The 11,312-nt window shown below is 33.8% G+C and overlaps 2 protein-coding genes across 5 annotated transcripts; one reads left to right on the plus strand and one right to left on the minus strand.

Annotated features, from left to right (window-relative positions):
* Positions 1 to 489: 489 nt before the first annotated feature.
* LOC139847408 (AP-1 complex subunit sigma-2) lies at positions 490 to 3,161 on the plus strand. Its single transcript, XM_071837079.1, has 8 exons — positions 490 to 550; positions 745 to 806; positions 1,812 to 1,898; positions 2,069 to 2,160; positions 2,279 to 2,387; positions 2,525 to 2,560; positions 2,672 to 2,758; positions 2,844 to 3,161. The coding sequence occupies exons 2-8, from the start codon at positions 804 to 806 to the stop codon at positions 2,913 to 2,915; spliced, it is 486 nt and encodes a 161-aa protein (XP_071693180.1). The 5' UTR covers positions 490 to 550; positions 745 to 803; the 3' UTR covers positions 2,916 to 3,161.
* A 605-nt stretch (positions 3,162 to 3,766) lies between these two features.
* On the minus strand, positions 3,767 to 11,008 carry LOC139847829 (LRR receptor-like serine/threonine-protein kinase FEI 1). 4 transcript variants are annotated; one of them, XM_071837556.1, is made up of 17 exons: positions 10,871 to 11,008; positions 9,991 to 10,059; positions 9,431 to 9,495; positions 9,255 to 9,329; positions 8,792 to 9,013; positions 8,471 to 8,606; positions 8,302 to 8,373; positions 8,132 to 8,203; positions 7,944 to 8,015; positions 7,561 to 7,632; positions 7,398 to 7,469; positions 7,141 to 7,220; positions 6,824 to 6,985; positions 6,375 to 6,707; positions 5,716 to 5,961; positions 5,362 to 5,495; positions 3,767 to 4,372 (listed from the first exon to the last, which is right to left on the minus strand). In XM_071837556.1, exons 5-17 carry the CDS (start codon positions 8,883 to 8,885, stop codon positions 4,154 to 4,156), a joined length of 1,764 nt encoding a protein of 587 aa, XP_071693657.1. In that variant the 5' UTR covers positions 8,886 to 9,013; positions 9,255 to 9,329; positions 9,431 to 9,495; positions 9,991 to 10,059; positions 10,871 to 11,008; the 3' UTR covers positions 3,767 to 4,153. The 4 variants fall into 4 exon arrangements, with proteins under 4 accessions (XP_071693657.1, XP_071693659.1, XP_071693658.1 ...); XM_071837558.1 differs by having other exon boundaries at positions 9,255 to 9,348; XM_071837557.1 differs by lacking the exon at positions 9,991 to 10,059 and adding an exon at positions 9,582 to 9,640 and having other exon boundaries at positions 10,871 to 10,984.
* Between the last annotated feature and the right edge of the window lie 304 nt (positions 11,009 to 11,312).

The raw sequence follows: 11,312 nt of genomic DNA on the forward strand, positions 1-11,312 counted from the left end.
CCAATGAAATATCTTCTCTCTCCAGATCCACCAATAAAATATCTTCTTTCCTTTCTATTTATGAAAGTGGACTATTAATTTAGAACAGCCCAAAATGAAATACTGGACTATTGGAATGAGATGGAGGTAGTATAATTTATCAATCGTCCCTACAAAGTTGATAACTAAACGTCATGTGTAATTAACTAAAACGTGTTGCAACAGCCCTAAAAATTGCTCCAATAATTGTTGTTAGAAAATAAATTACTACGTATTTAAAATCTAGGAATGTATTATTATGATAATCTATTAGAGTGAATACAATTTATCAATCGTCCTTACAAAGTTAATAACTAAACGTCATGAGCGTGTTAACAAAAGTTCTTAAAGTTGGTGTTAGAAAATACATTATTTAAAGTATAGGGATGTATTATGATATTCTATTAAAGTGAAAGGTGTTCGGCTGAACTCTTACAATTTTAACGTTATTAAACACACCGGGGGTTTAACTCCTTTTCACTTTCACCGGCGACGATCAACCTCAAATCCAAATCTCTCTCTTTCGCACAAGGTTTCAGCTCTCTCTCTTTTAATATTAACTCGATTATTTTTATAATTTATTGATGTTGATTAGTCAATTGTAAATTTCTTCAATCAAATAATGATTCATTTTCATTGCCGAATATTATTTGTACGTACAAACTACGATCTATTTATGTGTTGGTAACTGTAATTAATCATTGGATAATTAATGTTTTTGAGTAGGTTATCTAATCAGATCGGACTTCAGACTTGAAGTAGTTTCAATCGCAGAAGTTTGAGCCATGGTGAGATCTTTTAAATTCTTTTTTGCTGATTAAATTGTACAGTGATTGATGAATTAGGGTTTATATGATGATATGTATATATACTGTCCTAAATGAATCTGATATCTGTAACAACCGTTTACAGATTTAGTGTTTTGTGTAGCAAATGGTGACAAAAAAAAATGGCTAGAACTTAAAGGAAATGTTAAGTAATTATTTAGGGCGAAAGAGTTGTCGTCGGGTGTTGTCTCGTGCTTGTTTTGCTAGCTTCTTGCTAGTCCGTATCGTGTAATTTTCCTTTATTTATATATCCTACTTGCCTTACAAAAAAAAAAAAAAACTTTAAGGATATTATAGTAGGGACTAGGGAGAGACATCATGTAAATGTTATTTAGTGGCATATACATATAGCTTCTTACTGAAGAAAACAATAGTTGTACAAGTAATTTACCCTGAGATGTGTTAAGAGTGATACAACCAAATGTATAATGTTAGATGTATTAAGCAGTGGTTAGGTCTGTAATTTAGGCATGATTCAGTTTTCCATTACGAAAGTCGATATATGGCCTGCAACAAGCTCTGGAAATATGGGTTTTGATGTTTTTCTCAAGATCTACAGAAATTATCGTTGATACTAACTTCAAAAAGATCTTAGGTAAAGTTCATGAGAATATTAGTGGGGCTACCCCTCTAGGAAGGAATCACTAATGATGCATATTTGGTTCACATACAAAGTTCATGTTTGTATAATGATCTTACTTTTACAAAGTTACATGATTATACTTTACTTCTCATGCTGCAATCTGTAGTCTTACAAATACAGTATGAATGTGGAGGTAGACATTTTGTTCAGTGACATCTTTTTCTGGCATTATATTGCTATCATATAGCTTTTTGAACATAATCCTTCTAATATGTTGTGGTTTGCATTTGCTATATCCATCACTTGTGAATGATATCATGCTTCATGTATGTTTTACAGCGTCTGCATTATTTGCTTCAATAAGGTTATATTTTCTGCTGCAGATTCATTTTGTTCTCTTAATAAGCCGACAAGGAAAAGTTAGGCTTACAAAGTGGTATTCGCCCTACTCCCAGAAAGAAAGAAGTAAGGTATGCAAATTCAGCTAGCGCATCTTTTTTAAGTCACCAACATAGTCCACTCGGTTCTAGCTTTTTAATAGTTAGCTGATTAATTGTCTTCTTTCGCTCATGGATTTTCACCTTTATGTAATGTTTTCTTTAGCCAATGAAATACATATATATGCTGTTAAAATATGCAGGTGATACGAGAGCTCAGTGGGATGATTCTTACACGTGGCCCCAAGCTATGCAATTTTGTTGAATGGAGGGGATTTAAAGTTGTTTATAAAAGGTATTCTATAAAATTGTTACTAATATATTTATATTTTCAAAAAATTCTTATTTACTGTTATGTGTGCTGATCATCTTTTATAACTCATTACTTTCCTATGATTTAATTTACTTATCAGATATGCCAGCCTCTATTTTTGTATGTGTATCAACCAAGAAGACAATGAATTGGAAGTCCTTGAGATTATTCATCATTATGTCGAGATTCTAGATCGTTACTTTGGAAGTGTGAGTCATCTAAACTGCAAGACATTTTGGATTCTTGATCGTTATTTTGGATTGTGTTATTATCAATGAAAGTTATAACTTATACCTTATTGATACTTGTAAATTGAATCAAATATTAAACATGTGGTATACGCTAGGTTTGTGAGCTGGACCTGATCTTCAACTTTCACAAGGTAAGTTTTCTTTTCTTAGTTTCATACTTTTCTGATATCGTTGGTACTTTATAAAAGCCTTTGTTGTGGTTCATCATTTATGCATTAAATATGTGTCGATGATTGTTGCAGGCTTATTATATACTGGATGAGGTACTAATTGCCGGGGAACTTCAGGAATCAAGCAAGAAGACAGTGGCCCGTTTAGTGGCTGCACAGGTACAAATCTGATCGAGGACGTTTCTGGTGTTTCTGTTTTTATCTCCATTTTAGCTAACTGATTTTTTTCTGCTGATTTTAACAGGATTCTTTGGTCGAGGCAGCCAAGGAAGAAGCAAATTCGATAAGCAACATAATTGCACAGGCAACCAAGTAAAGCTTATGCTGCTTACTCTTATGGCCTACACCTATGAGATTGGTTCACATCACATATATGTATTCTGTTTATTTCTCTTTTTTATTTTCCTAGTGTGGAGATCATTGCTTTTTTATGTATGGTAATTACTTTTCACTGTTATGATTTTGTCGAATTACAAAAAGACAACTGTCATCTTAGATGAACTAAAGAGAAATTTGTTTGCTTGACAATACTGTTCTAGTGTTTACATGTTGTACATTGTTATTACTTTCATTCAGAGCTAACTTTCTGGTTTTCAATTTTTTAAAACATAGTTTCAGCGTCAACTATTGCAGGATAAGATGCTAAACTTTTAATCCACTTCATTTACAGTGTTAATAGGAGGTTCAGTTTTCGCAGTGCAAGTATTTATTACATTTGATATTAAGCCTTACCCACTAGCGGTGCACGCGGAAACCATCAATCAGTATGTTGCGATGTCAAGTATTATAGAAGACAATATCTATATAATAATTGTAGGTTTGCAGTACTAAAAATCAAGTACGAAACTAAAACATAACCCAACATGACCAATTCATAAGTAAATGGGTCAAAATTTCCACCTCTTACAGTCTTACTATGTGTGTGAAACCGACCTGACCTAGATTCAAGAACATGTACGATGTATAAACTCACATAATGTTCAATTGGTTTGTGTATCCCAATTTCCATTTTGGTAGTGGGTTAATGATCCAACCAAGACCTAGAACATTGAAAACATGTGAGCACGGCCCGCATTTTCATGCATCACCGAGGGTGATGTACGAAATCGTATAACAAAAGACAACCTAAACAGATAGGTTACATGACATGAATGTTACCAGCTTAACTGATAAAAACTTGCATTTTCGAATAAAAATTGAGAGAGTATGGTACAAAGATGGCATCACCATTCACCAAGATCGATCCCAAGGTGAAAAGTGACAAGTAGAAATCATATACACATGGGTCAACATAAATAAAATGGCAAATAGACAATTATCACAAGCCAAATAAAGATTATCACTAGATGATAGAAAACACCATTTTCATGGACTCTGCTTCCCAATTATCAGCAACAATAGAAAGATGATCTTTAACTGTTGATCTGCACAAAGAGTAATGGATCTTTAAGTAGATAGTGAATTAGCTGAACAAAGAACTCTTCGTCACTGTAGTTGCTCTAATTTCCTTTCCGTGAGCAGTAGTTGCTTAAAATGGTCGATGAAAAAGGCGATTTAATCTGAAGAGGAATCATAGAATTCACTTGGGCATGGAGTCATTACATCAGATTCAAGCGTTTTCACTACCGTGTGCATTGTGGGACGATCTTCGGGACTCGATGACACACATTGAATTACAACAGAAAGCAGAGGGTCTAGTGTTTCTGCCTCGACACCTTCACAGTTTTCGTCAATGATCTCACGTTGCCTATCCTCCGCTACCAAGTAATTTAACTGAAACATGGGTTCCAACAAAGATAAGATTGTTACCGCAATGATACATATAGTTCAAGTTACATACATTAAAACGGGTGGTGATATATCCACCATCTTTTTTGATATATCCACCATGAATATGCATTAACATGTTGTACTGTACAAGTTGTTAATGCACAGTTACGGTGGATATATCAAAAAATATCGTAGATATCTCAATGCCCTATTGAAACACACTAAGATCGACGCTTAAAGTATAGTGGTAACATGTTGGGTAACTGGGCAAATTGGTAATTTATATCAGGGATCCAGTCAGATTAAGCCGACTTGTCACTACATATTTGTCTCCTTTGAATTACACAACAGAAATAGATATATGTATAGTACATGTTTATAAAAACAGTTGGATACATGAAATTCTACAAAATATATATGCCAAAACAATATAATATATTTTAGCATTTATAAACATTTAAGGGTAGGCATCGACACATTTGGCCTGCCCAACCCAATGGGCATTATTTTCTTTTAGAGTTAAGTTGCACAATGAGATACATTGCAATCCACACCCACCGATTTTAGGCAAATGGGACGATTTGCTACCTCTACTTTAATGCATAATGATCGGATTGGATATAGTTTTTTAGGTAAGTTGTATTCAGGGGCGGACCTATGTAGGGGCAGAGGGGGGCGCCCGCCCCCAGTGGATTTGCAATTTTTAGTGCAATTTTTTTTGGTTTTTCAATGTTACCTCCGGTGGGAAAAAAAAATTTTGCCCTAAACCCTTCATATTTTGTCCCAAAACATTCATATTTTGCCCCAAAACCTTCGTATTTTGCCCAAATATCTTCAAATTTTGCTCAAAAAACTCTATATTTTGCCCCAAAACCTCCATGTTTTGCCAAAAAAAATCCCTACATTTAATAAAAAAAAAAAATCGCCCCCGGTGAAAAACTTTTCTTGGTCCGCCACTGGTTGTATTCAATAGATGCAGGTTAGAGATATACCCAGCCAACGATATTAAGGCCTTTCTCTATAAAAGAAGCGTCGGTTGGCCTCTTTCTACTTACAACTTCAAGCATAAGTACACCAAAACTATAAACATCTGTCTTCTCTGTAGCTCTACCACTCTGCATGTACTCTGCATCAAAAACAATGATTTTATTGAAGAATGGAGATTGTTATTGTATAGCATATTTGACATGCTAATCATTCATAATGAAAAAAAGTGTGATAAATGATTTTTGGGTCAACCTAACCAGTACTAAAATTACCCGTTTTGATCTGTTAGGGTGTTACCCAAGTACCCAACCCACCTTCTTTACCTAATTACATCTAGCAGCCATAGTTGATTTCCTTACCTGGAGCTAGATATCCAAAAGTTCCAGCAACAATGGTTGTAATGTGAGATTCTTCATCCTCGAGCAATTTTGCAAGCCCGAAATCAGAAACCCGAGCCTCCATGTTTCCATCGAGTAAAATGTTGCTTGCTTTAATGTCTCGGTGAATAACTCGAGGTGAACAGTCATGATGCAAATACGCCAGCCCTTTTGCAGCTCCCATAATAATTTTAAGCCTCGCATCCCAGTCTAGTTGCTCACCTTTTTCTGCAAACATTGTAACCGTTATCTTTAACAGTTGCATGACAAATTGTTAAATATAATTAAGACAAAATTACTGAAATAGTTCCTATGGTTTCACCTAAATTGCTGTGATAGTCCCTAGGGGTTTTTCTTACCAAGATAGTCCTCGTGGTTTTCAAAATGTTGCTGAAATAGTCCTTTTGTTATTGAGATTGTCCCTGTGGTTTCAGCAATTTGGTGAAACCACAAGAAGGACTTTGTCAGTAACAAAAGGACCATCTCAGCAACATTATAAAACCACGAGGACCAAGTAGATAAAAAAAAAACTAGGGACTATTACAGCAATTTGAGTGAAACCAGAGGGACTATCTCAATAATTACGTCTATATTTAATTAAAAAAAAAAAATACTCAACAATAATTACAGAAGTGATTCACCATGAAGAGCTTCATCTAGATTGCCACCTGGCAAGTAGTCATACAGTAACAATTTCGATGTTGGAGAATTACAATATCCTCGCAAATTTACCAAGTATTTATGTTTAATGCTTCCAAGAATTGCAAGTTCCCTTTCGAAAAAACGATCAAATCCCTCATTTAATTTAACTATTCTTTTCAACGCAAAAACATTCCCATCATCCATGGCCAATTTATAAACTGTTCCAAAGCCTCCAGCACCTATTACGTGCTCCTCATTTAAAGTTTCTAATTTCTTAATGATGTCTTTTGATGAGTATGGCAAGTCTCCATGAAACATCACAATCGATGCACCTGAAACAATTACGACATTCATTTATATCAAATATAAGCTCCATATCAATTATTAGATGACACACACACACGCGCACACACACACACAAAAAAAAAGTGTTTTTTTAGAGTCTTACCTCCAATAACATCTTTTGCAATCCCTTTAGCGTCGTTTTTCCCGAGCCGTTTATAAAGGAAACAACCCCAGAAACACATAAGTGCAACCAGCAGCAATGCACTAATAGTAGCACAAGCACTGATAAGCAGTCGACCAGAATTCTTTTTTGCATTTTGGCTCCCTATACAAACAAAATAGATAAGTTTAACTGTAAAACACAAAATAAGTACAAATTGGGCTTTGACAAAGGAGAGTAATGACAATTACCACAAAAGCCAATAAATAAGTAACACAATAAAAGCAGATAACTGTTTTTAAAATGAAAAAAGGAGACACCTGCAGGCTGTTGATTTCCAGCTTCATCTTTGCACAACTTATTAATTTGCTGTCCACACAAGTCGCTGTTTCCAACAAAGCTGCAAGTATATACAACCAAAATTTGTGGCTTGTTTTAGAATTTTATATTGGCCAAGAGCATCATAAGTATTTGTGAAATATTTTGTGCATCATAAGTATTTGTTTTAGAATTTTATACATAATTTGCTAAATTCACATTAAAGACTGCAAAGCAGGGAAACTAATTCTGAACTCACGAGTCACTTCCAAATTTGCTAAGAATGCCATCAGTTGGGATGGGCCCGGACAGAAAATTGAACGAGACATTGCTTCATGGATTACACGGGATACAAGTCAGTACAAGGTTTCACAAAAGCTATCAAACAGATTGAACATTGGAAATAAAACAAAGATGCTAACAGATTAGAAAGGTTCATCAAAGTCCCAATCGATGTTGTAATTCTCCCATCGAGAGAGTTGCTAGAGATATCCCTACAACATAAGAGAACAAACACTGATGATACTTCTATAAATATAAAAAGGGAACATCACAATACCATGACATTTTATTTTTTTATATAGTAATATAGTGATATTTTAATAATAATGACATATGACATATATGCTACACATAGAACAAATGACCAATCTCCAGATCTTTGCAGCAAAATCCCAATAATCAAGAAAATTATATATTTTCTAGTCTCCATTTTTTACTATGAGCCATGTAACATAAACTGCAAATTATATTCATTATCTACAAATATATGTTTTTACCAAACTGAAGAGTAAATATGACTTACAAAGTCTGAAGCTTCGAAAGATTTCCCAATCCAACAGGAATAAATCCACTTAAGTAATTATTCTGCAAAAATCTGTAAAAATTAAATGAAAATGTTAATTAAAAAAGACAATCAAAAACAACATTAAATTCTTCCCGTAAGATTCTTTAGAAAGGAAACATAATTATAATTCTGGAGGAATTTCTTACAATCCTTGCAGCTCTGTGCAATTTCCTAATTCAGGAGGAATTGGTCCATAAAAATTGTTGTAATGAAGATCTCTACAGCACATAAAGTATAAAGCATCAGTAATTGTATTATGGATACCCAATTTATAGTATGCATGCATAAACATTATAGGAAAATACAACGAACTCACAAGAACTGTAACTGATCAAGCTTTCCAATATCTGGTGAAAGTGGTCCCTTTAACTTGTGATGAGAAACGTTCCTGCAAAAATGATATCACCAGAGTGATTGTAACACATCATACCTGTCAAAAATGTATAGAATAAAAATCTATAAAATATAGGAATCTGATGACTCACAAAGATATAACTCTCATAGTTTTTGGATCGCATGTTACCCCTTTCCATCCACATGGATCAGGATCCTCAGGCCTCCATTGACCAAGTACATCAACCGAACTGACAATACTCGTACGGAAGTTAACGAGAGCTTCACCTGGTCAATGAGTAAAAAACAATGTGTTTATTGAAAATGTTGAAGTTTTATAACTGTGAGAACTAAAACTAAATGATGTTGGTACTTTTATGAATTGAGTTGCAAACACATGTGGCCTTTGATAACTAAAAGGCAAAAAAAGGATTTTTACACCTTTGGACTTTTGAAATTAAAGGTTGACATACCATCAGAAGTGAGCCCTTGGCAGATGCTCTTTAAACAGCATAGCAATACAATGAACAACAACAATGACTTGTGTAGATCTTTAATAATGCCCATTGTTGTGCTGATCGAGCATAATAAAGGTCCTACATATCATCTGATACACCAAGGAGTCAAAAAACCTCTTTTGCACATTCAAATGTTGATTGAATGATGCAGTCTAGCAGTTGCAAGATGAACAAGTCCTACAGGAGAAAAAAGTTCTATTTCAACAGCTTTAACAAGAAGAACGAAAATTATATAAGGATATCACAAACTTCAATATAAAGATATATCCATTAGATGTGCTAGAAGATAACTGAAGTGCATTATATATGCAAACTTAGATAATTATAGATACTTATAAAAAGCATCTTTCATCAAGTATTGCTCAAGTGACTCGTGAAGGAACGGAAATGAATAATAAAGTTAGTGTACAAGTCTAACCTGGCAGTAGAAGATGATTTTCTATTTTGGGCCGAAGACCCAGACCCAAGTTCACTGACTATAACTATTTGAAACCTGAGATCAAAAAAGTTGCCTATCAACATCACACAAAGATATATGATTTACGAAGTGGATACTAAGAGATTAGAAGTTAAAAAGACATCAAGTAATGATACCATTCTTTTCATTTGTAAAAATCACGCTCTATATGTATTTCCAGCTATATACATCAACAGCTTCGCTGTATGTGCAAAATGTTGAAATAGGTAAACATAAAACATCCTAAGAAAATCTCATAAAGTACACACAGTAATAAGATGTATGCACCTGAAAGTGTGCAACAAAAGCAAGTGATCAATATTATCCTAGAAGGTAGAAGGTAACTTCTTCCATATGAAAATTTAAAAATTATAATAAAATAAAAAATAAAGTGATGCTGCAAGGTTGTGTTTTTGTGAGTGAACAGAGAGAATTCATGAACTACAATGACTAATAATCTATGGGGTAAAAAAGTTACAAGCTTTTGCAACTTCTGTTAAACTTTTATCACTGTTAGTTCAACTGTACAATCAAATGATGCCAAAGAATTGGAGGATCCCCACGTACAATTACGTAAAACATTTATACATAACTTGAAAATCAGGAACACATGTGGACATATGTATGCAATTTAGATATGTTAAGAATAGGATATGACTTATGAGGGCTTCATAATTAGGAAAGAAAATGATAATACCATTGAAGTGTCTTCAATTCCGTTCTTTGAAATGCACAAGTGCTGCTGACGTATGTCCAAATCTCCTGTCTGCTCGTCAATAAAAGAATGTACAGAGTTTAGTCTAGCCTTAATTCTACACGACTACACCATTCATTCATTCATATCAAATAATAAAATAATATAATAAAAAAATCCCAAAAGGTAGCTAACACAGCCCCACATACTTAAAATGGTAATAACTAATAACCATTTAGTCCTCATTTAATATATATATGTCCTTATTATCACGATAACAAAAGCCATTGTTGTTATAATGATTGCCATCACTCCCTGAATGTTAAAATAACCATATATTAATATATATCCAATATACAACCAATGTCAAAACACCATTAATAAATCACAATTCATCATTATTATTTATTATTATTTATACTATTATATAGTAACAAAAATCACCAAGTAAGACAACTACCACGGTGACCATCAGTAGATTGACACGATACAATCTTAACATAATTGAAGCTTGAATTAAACCTATAAAACTAAATTGTAACAACACGGAGCACTAATTTCACTTTAATTCCAGTAAATTACATCTATAACTCAGTTTAACCCTATGTAAGTTTAAATTACATCAGTACGGAACACTAACCTCTCTTTAGTTCAAGTAAATTCTGATATGTCAGCTCAAATTAAACTTATGAAATATATTGAATCAGTACGGAACACTAATTTCACTTTCGTTATAGTGAATTGGAACAGTCTGAGATCAAATTAAAGCCACTGAAAACTAAATTGAATTAATATAGAACATTAATTCATTTCCATTACAGTTAAATGAACTCATATTAAAGCTAGAAACGGTAAATTGAACAAGTACGGAAGTGAATGTTACCGTGTGTTTGGATCTGCGATTGATTTAGAAATTGAGGAAGTTGGACGATTGAGCTGTAAAGTAGAAACTATAAAAAGGAAAATAAAAATCCTATAGATAGATACAAAAATGTATGTATTGATCAGGAGAGAGAGGATAGCAAAAATAGAGAATTAAATGAAGAGCATCAGGGTCACCAATGAGCACATAGTGGTGTCGCACGTGGGACGACAACAGCTCATACGTGCGACTGTGCGAGTTTGCAACCGACGCATGGCGTAAAATTTTCATATATATTCAGCCCGGCCCACTTTGAAAAATGTAATTGGGCCTGACGTTATGTAATCAGGTGGTGGTGTTGAATGGGTTTATTTCATGAGCTTGTCCAAATACACAAATCTAGATTTGATTTTTTTTTTTTGAACGGCAATTTATTATATAAACCACAAAAATTACAAAAGTT

The sequence above is a fragment of the Rutidosis leptorrhynchoides genome, chromosome 5 (assembly GCF_046630445.1).
Source record: "Rutidosis leptorrhynchoides isolate AG116_Rl617_1_P2 chromosome 5, CSIRO_AGI_Rlap_v1, whole genome shotgun sequence".
Lineage (NCBI taxonomy): Eukaryota > Viridiplantae > Streptophyta > Magnoliopsida > Asterales > Asteraceae > Rutidosis > Rutidosis leptorrhynchoides.